This window comes from Salvelinus namaycush, chromosome 1 (genome assembly GCF_016432855.1).
Source record: "Salvelinus namaycush isolate Seneca chromosome 1, SaNama_1.0, whole genome shotgun sequence".
Lineage (NCBI taxonomy): Eukaryota > Metazoa > Chordata > Actinopteri > Salmoniformes > Salmonidae > Salvelinus > Salvelinus namaycush.
In genome coordinates, this window is record NC_052307.1 from 64232564 (window position 1) to 64244889 (window position 12326).

The following is a 12326-nucleotide window of genomic DNA, read 5'->3' on the forward strand; positions in this document are numbered from 1 at the left end:
ATGTACAGATCATGTTGAAAGCAGGAATAGAATGTGGAAATAAACATTGACTTTGACACCTGCACTGTGTAGTAATCTGTCTCTTCTCTTTCAGTTCACCCTACACACCAGTCAGCAAATAAAGCATGCCACTCAAATGGACTGGCTCTCTCCAGGCCACAATGGCCTCTCTATTCATGGCAGACACAGTGTCATAAAACTCTATAACACCTACACAGAGTAGTGCTATCCAATGCTAACTCTGGGGTGTGAACAGAGCAGGAACATGGAATGAAAATATCACTGGTGTACTGTAGTTAAACAACTCTATAGTTCATTCAGACATGATCCTGAAACTCAAGTTTGACCTCTGTGGTAATTAAATCATTGATAACACAAAGCTGCAGATGAGATGGTTTATGACCCTGGAACTAGCTCCAGAACCCACATATCACTTCTCCATGTGGACCAGTCAAAGAAGAGACCAAATAAAACACAACTCTGGACATAGGGTAATAGTAAGTATATATATATATATATATATTATTGTGTTTACTTAACAAACATGATAAATGCAATGTCTCCAAGAAGTTAGCTGTAACAATAAAAATACAATATCTTTGTGTCCTTAAGTACATAGAATTAAAACAGCAAAACAAAAACAAAACAGCCTTAAGTAGTTCACAGCGGTACAAATATACAGTACAAATCTATTTTATTCAAAAAGGGTACAAATAAAAAAAACGCAAACAAAATAGTTATTAATGCTTTGTAAAGTTCAGATAGGTGTAGGGTACTGTATTCTAAGGGAGCACTTTGGGTAGACAACTAAGGCTTTTGATAAGAATCAATACATATTGGTACGGCCATACGATATTAAAACTCACTATACAAAAGTTTATACAACCTGGATTATATTTGAGGATTGAATATTACATATACATCATTGCATATATTTTGCAGATTTTATACTTTTAAAAAAGGATGCCGTTTCTTTTAAAACTGGTCAAATGTCACGTAAAAAGCAGTAACTTTAGTGCCAAAATACAAATGTCAAATCTGAAAATACACAACTCCATTAAAACTTTTAACCATTCCCATCTTCCTGATTTAATTCTGCATCTCTAGTGCCTGGCGACAACACCATCCCATCCAGTCTATTTACCTCAGTCATACAAGATCAGACCAACAGGGCTACTTTATACAAGGGTCATAAAGCCTTTTTCCATAATCACAAAACAAAAACAGACCATACAGTTACCAATAAAGGAAAGTTGTCACTGGTTTGAAAAGCCTCACATTCTCTCCCATGTAGATCAGACAGGACCAGAACTAAAATACATTGAGCACAACCTCACCTTCAGGGACCTACTCCCAACGTCCACTCACATTAACAACAGAGGGTGGTGCGTGTGTTTAAAAAAAAGAAGAAAAGAAACAGCGAGTCAGTTACTGGTCCAGCTTTCAAGCAGTGCTAGGGACTCACTCTTACATGATCCCTCACTGTAACCTATCCCTATCCAGAGATACAATCCATCTCCAAATGCCTTTCTGCTTATGAATAAAACACCGGGAGAGTGCCAAGAGTGAACTGATCCACCTTTGCAGCTACAGAAAAACAGGGAAACTGTGTCACTTATAAGCATCATTCCATTAACACATTGTACAAAGCAGATCTTAAGGCGTTATTGACAAGCTTGATAATAGCCACATAAAACATTATCTCTACAAACATGCACAACAGTCAAGTGATTGTTTCATTGGGTTTTGTGTTGTTTAGCGCTAATAATTAAAAACTTCAATTAACTAACCGTTAATTTTATAATACTATAAAGGATGGCAAATTAGTGCAATTTTCTTTCTTGAATAAAATTGTAATAAGAAGAGTGAGGTCAAAAACGTACAGGTCAAATGTTTCCCCTTTCTTACGATGGTTAGAGTCAAGAGAAGAACCTAGAAAACTGCTGAAGTAGCACTTTCACGCTCCAAGCAGAAGTCCGAGAACGATGCTAGTCTGAGTGTAACAGAGGGCGTGCTGCTAATGTGCCTGTCCACTTGACTGTCTGCTGAGAGTCAGAGTGGTCATACAGCCACTACCACATACTGTGTTCAAGACAGAGAGGAAGAGGTAAAGAAACAGGAGGCACTGCTTGCACCTAGAATGGTTGTCCCAGACCACAATACTGAGTTTGATACACATGTTGTGTGGCATGGCAAAGGGAGGAGAGGTGGTAAGACACAGAAGTGCTGTTTGTGCATGTGAGGAGTTCTGTTCCATGATATTTTACTGCAGTAAGAATATCTGGAGGAAAGAGTGATGAGCAGTGGGGTGTTCCAGCAAGCAGGATCCTTACCATAGCCAGTTAACTTTGATAAGCAGCCAAATAAATCTCTTAATTTTCATTGAGAAAACTAAACCTGAATATGGATTGTTGGTTGTCAAGTCAATTATACCATTACAAATTTCAAGTTCATAATTCTCGAAAAAAAATGCTGTTATTTACATTTTTTGGGGGACCGTTAGCTGGCTAACTCATTGATCCTGCTTTCTGGAAGAGCCCCCAGGGAGGTGGGACATGAGATGCAACCCATTCACAAAACATTTGACAACAGTGCACAGACACAGGCAGGCTGTTGACATCGTTCTTTTTCAGAGCATCTGCACTCTCCACACCATCTCCTATAAAATGTGAGACAGGCCCAGCTGAGAGCCCTTGGTAAGGCAGTACATTTTGGAGAGTAAAAGTTCACCAAAGAGAAGACTCTGACCCTACAGGGCTGAATACACACCTTAACATTCATACCATATCTAAACAAGGTATTGCTACACGTGACCAAGAGAGATCATAAGGCCAAAATCTAACTGGATATCCATGCACATAATTTGAATTTCAGCACAAATCCATAGATGTCAATGACAGATTTACATCAATTTGAGTTACACATGCATACCTATCTCTGGTCATGATTTGGCCCGTACTGCCTGGCAGCGGAAGGTGGAGGTCATAGGCTGAGCTGACTGGAACAAAACACTGTGCTGAACTTAGGTTAGTGACAACTAAGGGTCTGAACAAAAACTTAACCTGACAAAATAAATCCACTATATTCAGACACCCAAGAGTGGGCACTGATAAGCAATAGTACTCAGATAAATCAGTGTACAATGACTGCATCAGCCACCTTCTTATATACATTACAAACCTGTCCTACCCCGTAGTAGGTACACTTTGACACTGAAGAGCAGAATACTTCAGAGTTTACTGCATAGCACATGCTTATACTACATGACGTTTTCAGGTATTCTGTGTAACTGTATTGCTTATAGCAAAAAACATTTTAACAAACGTAATCACTGTAAAAAATAAATGAATAAGTATTGAGCGGTTTATGGCTAAATGTCTACTGCTCCACTGTGTAAAATCATCCAGCTCATCTCTGTATGGCATTTGACCACTACCGTATTTAAAAACATTTATATTTCAACAAAATTTCAGATTGGTTGTCATGACGGTATCAAATGGTATGTGACTCTGCCCTGATCAGGCCTAACGGACCTCCCCTCTCCTTGTTGTCGAAGACAGTCAGAGGTTTTATCCTCAGTGAACCGTGAGTCCCTGGGGGCTCCACTCAACAGAAATGTTCCAGAGGCAGTAGGGTGGTGGGGTTGGAAGGGGTGTATGAACTAGATTTGACACAGCCATCTATAAATAGCGTGGATGAGGGACTCCAGTCCATTAGAAGGCATTGGGTGTCACCACACACAATCACCAGTCTTCACCTCAGAGCTCAAAGCCCAGGATACAGGTACAGACAGGCCAGTAGATAGATGCTCTAACACACAGTTAGCTTCTCACACAGTATTAGTGAGCCTGGGATATTAATGCTTGGATCTGTGTTGGAGCACATCTTGTGACACAGGTGATATCAAAACAAATACACATCATTTACAGACAGGACTACCGGTTCAGAAGTGACCAGAAACATTAAAACTAGACAAAACTGACGTGAAATGTCTTTCTGACAAGAGCATTAATAGTAAAGACATTTTAGAATAAAAAATAACTGGAATTACTATAAGCTAATGGGAATATCTGGCTGCTTTATGGAATGACATATCAAACTAAATGTCTGGCTGCTTTATGGAATGACATATCAAACTAAATGTCTGGCTGCTTTATGGAATGACATATCAAACTAAATGTCTGGCTGCTTTATGAAATGACATATCAAACTAAATGTCTGGCTGCTTTATGAAATGACATATCAAACTTAATGTCTGGCTGCTTTATGGAATGACATATCAAACTTAATGTCTGGCTGCTTTATGGAATGACATATCAAACTTAATGTCTGGCTGCTTTATGGAATGACATATCAAACTAAATGTCTGGCTGCTTTATGGAATGACATATCAAACTAAATGTCTGGCTGCTTTATGGAATGACATATCAAACTAAATTTCTGGTTGCTTTATGGAATGACATATCAAACTAAATGTCTGGCTGCTTTATGGAATGACATATCAAACTAAATGTCTGGCTGCTTTATGGAATGACATATCAAACTAAATGTCTGGCTGCTTTATGGAATGACATATCAAACTTAATGTCTGGCTGCTTTATGAAATGACATATCAAACTAAATGTCTGGCTGCTTTATGGAATGACATATCAAACTAAATGTCTGGCTGCTTTATGGAATGACATATCAAACTAAATGTCTGGCTGCTTTATGGAATGACATAAACTAAATGTCTGAGTGATTTTTACATCTGCTCTAATTGCACTTCATCTTGATTTTATCCACTTGAAGTTTCTGTGACTAAAATCTGTGTCCGAAAAAGGAAACTGCAGCATTTTGTCTTGGCTAATTTGTAAACAGTGTCAACCATGCAAGTTAGCTTCTCTATTGCCAAAACTACCTTAAGAATACTGTAAAAAAATGTAATAACTACAAAAACATTTGTAATTCCCATTACAAGGTCAGTGTGAATCAACAGGTGAAGTTTTCTATGTGCAATACAAGACAATCTTAAGGTCCACTGGAAATAATATTGCCATGGACAAAATAAAACAATTCTACATAAACCATATAGGGTAACCATATAAAACCATATAAGGTAACCATATAAAACCATATAGGGTAACCATATAAAACCATATAGGGTAACCATATAAAACCATATAGGGTAACCACATAAAACCATATAGGGTAACCATATAAAACCATATAGGGTAACCATATAAAACCATATAGGGTAACCATATAAAACCATATAGGGTAACCATATAAAACCATATAGGGTAACCATATAGGGTAACCATATAAAACCATATAGGGTAACCACATAAAACCATATAGGGTAACCATATAGGGAAACTATATAAAACCATATAGGGTAACCATATAAAACCATATAGGGAAACTATATAAAACCATATAGGGTAACCATATAAAACCATATAGGGTAACCATATAAAACCATATAGGGTAACCATATAAAACCATATAGGGTAACCATATAAAACCATATAGGGTAACCATATAAAACCATATAGGGTAACCACATAAAACCATATAGGGTAACCATATAGGGAAACTATATAAAACCATATAGGGTAACCATATAAAACCATATAGGGAAACTATATAAAACCATATAGGGTAACCATATAGGAAAACCATATAGGGTAACTATATAAAACCATATAGGGTAACCATATAGGGTAACTATATAAAACCATATAGGGTAACCATATAGGAAAACCATATAGGGTAACCATATAGGGTAACTATATAAAACCATATAGGGTAACCATATAGGGTAACTATATAAAACCATATAGGGTAACCATATAGGAAAACCATATAGGGTAACCATATAGGGTAACTATATAAAACCATATAGGGTAACCATATAGGGTAACTATATAAAACCATATAGGGTAACCATATAGGGTAACTATATAAAACCATATAAAACACTATCAGTGAGGATCAGAGCCCGAACCACCAGTCCATCAAAAATGAGACTATTCTCTCCAGAAGAAATGCCTGGTTTTTGAAAACAAATTATTTTCAAAAGGCATGCTTTGATTGTGAATCTGTAATAACCATACAAAGAACAAAACATTTCAGAGCCAAATTGTGCATCACCTTTGAAAAGCAGGAACGTTTCAGGTCAGGGTTAAAGATAGTATTAGGTCTGATACGCAAGCTGTATATTTATATAAAAACAATAACAAAATACACAGAAAACCCCAAATAAACAGGAACGCCACTATTGCTTTGATTTTGGTAACTGAGCAAGGATTGACTGGTCTCATATACCCATTTCACACCGTCGTGTATGCTGACCTGGCCAGATAACATATCTAGTGCCATCCTGCTTTTAAACGAGCAGAGGCACATAGTTAGCTAGCCATGAACAACCTAAACCAGGCTGGAAAATGGCAGGCTAACCTTAAACCAATTATATTCACTGGAAAGCAAGCCAAAAGATCCCCCCCAGTTTGTGTTGAGACAATAGTGTGAAATAGGTATGAAGCAGGGCCAACTCCATCCCCTCCAACACACACAGGGCTCCCCTCATAGGCCCAGGGGCTGCTGCACTGAAAGAGATTCTATGGTTGCCAACATGGCTCTATGGGGGCGGGGGTCCCACTCTTTGGCCCTCACCGTCCACGACGGGCTGCGGCCTGAGCAGGCCAGTTGCCTGCAGCCAGTACTGCTCCATGCAGGCTTCATTCCTACAGGTGACAGTAGTGGAGCAGCCCGTGCCTCCAGTAGTGGTACCTACTAATACAACGACAGTAAACAGTCACCAGTCAGGCAGAGGAATGCTGAGCGGTATAGCAGGCAGGGAGGGCTGCATTCGGGAAGATGAGTGTTGTTTTGTCTTGTGGTCACTCTGATAATCACTATGATACTGGAATGCATGATCTCTTTTGGTTTCTTTCGAAAGGAAAACTGACATGTAACCGTGGCACAAAGTGGGGTTGGGGTGTAAAATGAAAAACGGGGAAGCGTGGTTGGTGCCTTACGAAAGGAGTGAGCGGTTTCCTAGGTTCTGATTGGTTGATTGAAGGAGCTGATTGAAAGACCTCTAAGGCTGCCTGCCCTCCTCTCAGACCCTCTCTCAGCAGACTGGGCCCTACGAGGAGAGGCAGGGAGATGAGGGAGAGTGTCTGTGCCTTAGTAGAAGTCCTCTGCTCCTACTAGAGAAGCACACTAATTGACAATGACACGTCAAGAGTCTGCATCAAGAGAACCAACATCATTAGAGGGAAAAGCATCTATGTGCCGATGCCAGCAATTCAGCACCGCAAGTGTGCCTTTAGTCTTTTCTTCTTTTTGGGAGAACGCTTTTGAAGGTAACAGACCAAAATAGAAATGTGGGGGGAGACAGAGCATAATAGGATAGCTATGTTCTTGTCACTGTGTCAGACCCTGTTGTCTGTCTACTATATTCTCCCCAGTCTTGGGTTTCCAGAGGAGATAGTTTGGTCAAAAAGAGAAAGTCCAGTGAATGCGATCACCTCTGATAAGGATGGTTCTGAGGGGTTGGTTCACCTCTGATAAGGATGGTTCTGAGGGGTTGGTTCACCTCTGATAAGGATGGTTCTGAGGGGTTGGTTCACCTCTGATAAGGATGGTTCTGAGGGGTTGGTTCACCTCTGATAAGGATGGTTCTGAGGGGTTGGTTCACCTCTGATAAGGATGGTTCTGAGGGGTTGGTTCACCTCTGATAAGGATGGTTCTGAGGGTTGGTTCACCTCTGATAAGGATGGTACTGAGAGGTTGGTAGGGCGGAAGGAAGATGCAGTCTGAAGACTTTGGTAGGTGATTCACCAGCTACATACACTCCCTGCTTCTGCATCCGCTCCCTGTCAGCCTGGGAGAGCAGAGACCCAATCTCCTGATCACTGGACCAGGAGCTGTCCTGAATGACTGACAGGCAAATAGAGCGGACCTGACCAGACTCCAGACCAGGTAGTTCCCCTGAAAACAAAGAACTTGTAATCTTATTATGTGTGCAAAATATCAAACATTCAGAGGCTACACTCTTTTTCCCCTTTCCCCCTCTCTGATGCTTTCACTCCTCTGACAGTCTCTTCTGTGGTGTGGACTGCCATGGTTGGTGCTACTTCCCAGCATTAGAGCGCCCCTCGATGGACAGTTTGACCTCCTGTGGGATGAAGGAGGGTCGAGAGGAGCCGGAGGGGCACAGCTGAGGGTGCGCCCCTTCCTCTACCTTCATGTATCTCTGAAGGCCGGGGGCAGACCAGCGCCTCTGAGACGCGCTCGACACTGTCGACACCACTCCCACCCCCGCCCCTGGACGAGCAGAACCCTCTGTGTGCAAATAGTAACTGCTCTGGCTCCTAGTGTGCTCTGCTGAAGTCCTATTTGGTCTGGTGGGCATCTCACTCTGCCCAACACCCCCTAGTTGCATGGGCTCCTCTTTATCCCCCCTCTCCCTCTCTCTGTGGACACGTTCCATCCTGAAGTGAGGCTGTGGCCTGGGCTGCTGGGGGGCAGGGGGCCCCATGGGCTGGCCGATGGCCCCTGATGTGGAGTTGACTTTGGTGGAAGTCCTGGCTTGGGTCTGCTGCTGCTGCTGCTGTTGCTGCAGGGGCTGTTTCTGTCGCTGGGGCGGCTGCTGCAGAGTGATGGACACACACACGTCTCCTACCTGCAGGTGGTGGCAGGCCAGGCCATAGAGCTGGGCCGTGCGCTCTGGGCTGCAGGAGGACCAGCCCTGCCCAAACACAAAGAAGGGGTGTTCCGGGGGCACATCAATGGTCACCTTGCTCTGCTGCTCGCCCACTGTGAAGTGCAGCGCCACCAGGCCGGGTCTCTGCTGGCTGGTCCTGATGTCCACCACCATGCTGGAGTCGATCTTCAGCCCCCCGCTCACCTCAGCACTCCGCACAAAATCCTGAGTCTGCAGGTCCTCCACGCGCTTCAGCTCCCCCGTGGCCAGCTGGATGATGGCCCCCTTCATGAAATGGGAGGGATTGGAGGGGGCAGGGGTGGGCGCCGGGGCCAAGGCCTGCGTGAGGGCTGCCGCGAATGGGACAGAAATAGGCTGCTGCTCCACGGCGGCCAGTTCCACCACAGCCCTGTCTGGGAGGCACACTCTGGCTGGAGACTCAGAGGCTTTAGAGTAGGTGGTGGGGGAGGCCATGGTGACAGCAGAGGTGTCGTCATTGGTCTGGCTGGGGTAGTGCTGGGGTGGCTGTTGATGTTGGTGATAGTCTAAGGGGACCAGGACTGTCTGTCCATTGGCCAAGATGACCGCGTGGCCTGGCTGCCCTGCCTGCTGTTGATGGGCCGTCACCCTGGGGTCTCCATACACCGCAGGGTGGATCGCGTATGCTGTCCGGCCAGCACTCTCCCCTGCCTCCCCATGAGCCTCTCTGCCTCTCTGGGAGCCCTGGGATAGGTTCAGGGGACCAAAGGACACCTCTTTGCGCCCTCCACTCACACCTTGGACAGGAGAGGCTAGGCGACCAACAACCTGCTGAACCTTGAGGATGACAAAAGATACATCTTAACACATTTCAATCAACCTTTTTATCTTTAAAATGTAAAAAATTGTGTCTGAGAAAAAGGAAAAAAGACTGAAGTTTTGTCCTCCTGTACCTCCTCTCAACCACCATTATTAAGCATCAGAAAGCAGTGGTTTCCTATCAACTCTAGTCGAGACCACAAACCAGAGCATTTTTAGTCTTTCCTTGAAGCAGCAGGCAGTGTGTGGATGTGACTGGTTGCCCAATGATCAGCACACCCTCAAGTAATAAAGGAAGGAAGTGGAGGGGAACATGGATATTGTGCAACTGTCACAGCAGACACTATAAAAAGTAAAGTGCACTAAATAAAGTCAGAATTTTGGACAATTCAAAATCAAATCAAAACTCTCCTTATTCGAAAACAATTTGAAAATAAAACATTTATTTAAAATAAATAAATGCGTGTAAGTTACTACAACAAAACCTCAAGTCTTACCTCCAGGTCAGTGTCTGGGGTGCTGCGCTGCCCAGGCGAAGCCCTCTCGTCCAGCCTGCGGCTCTTCAAGCTTCTGTCCTGTGCGTGCTCCAGTGCTGCAGAGGCAGATGCTGCCTGCAGCAGCCTTGCATTCCTGGCATTGTAGACTGAGTCCTGGAGCATCTCCCTGGCTGCCTGCTCCCTCTCCCCCCCATTCACCTCCCTATCCCTGTCTGTCTCCTGCTCCCTGCTGTAGGGGTCCCTGGGGGCAGGCGCAGCCCTGGTGCCCTGAGGGTGGTAAAAGACAGGCACTCCCCGAGGACTGAGCTCTGCGGCGGGCAGCGGGCCCAGGTGCTGCTGGTGCTGGGCAGCCTGTTCCGAGGTCAGCATCAGCGGGACCCCTCCGGACGACCCCACTTTGGCAAAGGCATGGGCAGATACATGGGCCTGGGTAGGAGGGGAGACCAACCCCTCCTGTATGACTGACTGGTAGGGGACCAGGTGGGGCTGGGAGAGGGCAACTGAGGGGGAGATCAGGGTGCTGGGAACAAAGCCAGGGGGGACTGCATAAGGGACTGCACCGTATGGAGAGACAAACTGGAAAGAGGAGTGGGGGATCTGGGCATAGCCTAGAGGGGGATAGGAGATACCTGGATGATGCTGTAGGAGAGATGAGGGGACAGTGTAAGCTGGAGAGATATGGCTTAACACTGGGTGTAGACTGGTCTGGGAGTAGGAGACAGAGGGGAGAGCCACCCTATAGAGCATGCTGTACTGGTCAACAGGCAGCCCTTGGAGGCCCTCAGCACTCTCTACTCCATAGTGTAGACCAGGCTGAGCATGCAGCCACTCCTCTGCTGTGCCACCTCCCTGAGTGTCACCACCGACCCCTGAGCTCTGAGTGGAGGGCACTTCCTCCCCCCCTCCCCCACCACCACCCCCTCCCACTCCACTGCCTGCCCCTCCTCCCGCACTACTACAACTGGTGCTGTTGTTGAGATCCCTCTTCTTGGGAGGCAGGCACTCCTGATTGCGCTCGTGACCCGGCTTCATGGCGGTGTCGTGTGGTCTTGTCTGGGCGTGAAAGGTTCTTTACTGTGCAACACGGGGAGTGGAGCCTGTTGGCCAGGCAGTCAGCACCACAGGAACCAGCTCTGAGAACCTGCAGCTGACCTCGTCCACCGCTTCACCTAGAAACACAGAGAGAGACAGTGTGACCAGCCGCCAGACGACCCCAAGGATTCACCTTAACATACTACATCAACACATACTAGACCCACGTCACAAGCCAGGCTTAGAGTGCCAAGATGTTTGAGAGTGTGTTTTCAGACCTAGACACAGGAGATCTACAAAAAGATGGACACAAACAAACAGAATTTCAGTTAAAGATGCACTATGCAGAAATCGCTCCGCAATTTACTGATTGCTAAAATTCTAATAGTTCGCCTGATTTCAGTTTGGTGACAAAACAAGCAAGTATAGTATAGAGAATCATTGTACCTTCTAAACTGCTTTGAAGTATATTTTCCATAACCAAAAATATTGTATATTCAGCTGTTTGAAGCTGGTGTACAAAACCTAAAGTAAAAGATGCAAAAACAACACTTAAGGGACAAATAGAAATAGCGCACATAGAACACATCTACTGCTTCTTAGACTTGCTTTCAATCAGAATGACAGATCTATAAACACACGTCTATGTGAATTTGGTCAGGTCGCCCAAAAAGCTACATATTGCAGCTTTTAACTCTGGATATTATTTCCTTGAATAATTAGGCCTATTTGCCATCATGTGACGACAGGAGGTGAGAAAACCAACAGCCCCATAAAGATCAGGCACACACTTCAACTCATTTATGGTCTATGCCATATTGCTTTCTCCCCATGGCAACAAGTTATGTTACAGGCTGAACTGTATGACATAGTGAATCACAGCACAAGAGGGAGAGTGAGTAAGAGAGTAATGGAGAGACTTCTCTACACCTCAGCTGCTGCAACCAGAAATGCTTTCAGATTATTCAGAACCATTTTTTTCAGCTAGCCTAATTATATTGTCTTGTCCCATGACACGGTTGTGTCTTTTCTCCACAGTCAATTGGATTATTAGTAGGAATCTAGGCGAGGGAAACGTAAGGGTGAAGACAGATGAGACTGTTAAACACCTACACAACAAACCCTCTTCCACCCACACACATCCTCCCTTTCTTTATAAAACCTTATATAAACGTGTTAAATGACCCACATTCATATCACATGCCTCACTTTCCATGTGAAGAGGAGCGCAGGACACTTGATATTTTCAGAAATCTAGTGCCAACATTTCCCCCAATATAACCAATCTTTGACATGTCCATGAA

At 44.3% G+C, this 12326-nt stretch overlaps 1 protein-coding gene across 1 annotated transcript; it reads right to left on the reverse strand.

The window, feature by feature from the left end:
• Positions 1-8064: 8064 nt before the first annotated feature.
• On the reverse strand, positions 8065-11118 carry atxn1l (ataxin 1-like). Its single transcript, XM_038999526.1, has 3 exons — positions 10947-11118; positions 9991-10892; positions 8065-9511 (listed from the first exon to the last, which is right to left on the reverse strand). Exons 1-3 carry the CDS (start codon positions 11020-11022, stop codon positions 8123-8125), a joined length of 2367 nt encoding a protein of 788 aa, XP_038855454.1. The 5' UTR covers positions 11023-11118; the 3' UTR covers positions 8065-8122.
• Between the last annotated feature and the right edge of the window lie 1208 nt (positions 11119-12326).

What these genes read in the sequence shown, in the direction of transcription:
- atxn1l (XM_038999526.1), bottom strand. Translation starts at nt 11,022, where the DNA reads ATGAAGCCGGGTCACGAGCGCAATCAGGAGTGCCTGCCTCCCAAGAAG. An exon ending in CAACAACAGCACCAGTTGTA is followed by an intron (nt 10,893 to 10,946) that starts GTAGTGCGGGAG and finishes GTGGTGGGGGAG; the next exon opens with GGGGGGAGGAAGTGCCCTCC. An exon ending in CCCCAGACACTGACCTGGAG is followed by an intron (nt 9,512 to 9,990) that starts GTAAGACTTGAG and finishes GTCATCCTCAAG; the next exon opens with GTTCAGCAGGTTGTTGGTCG.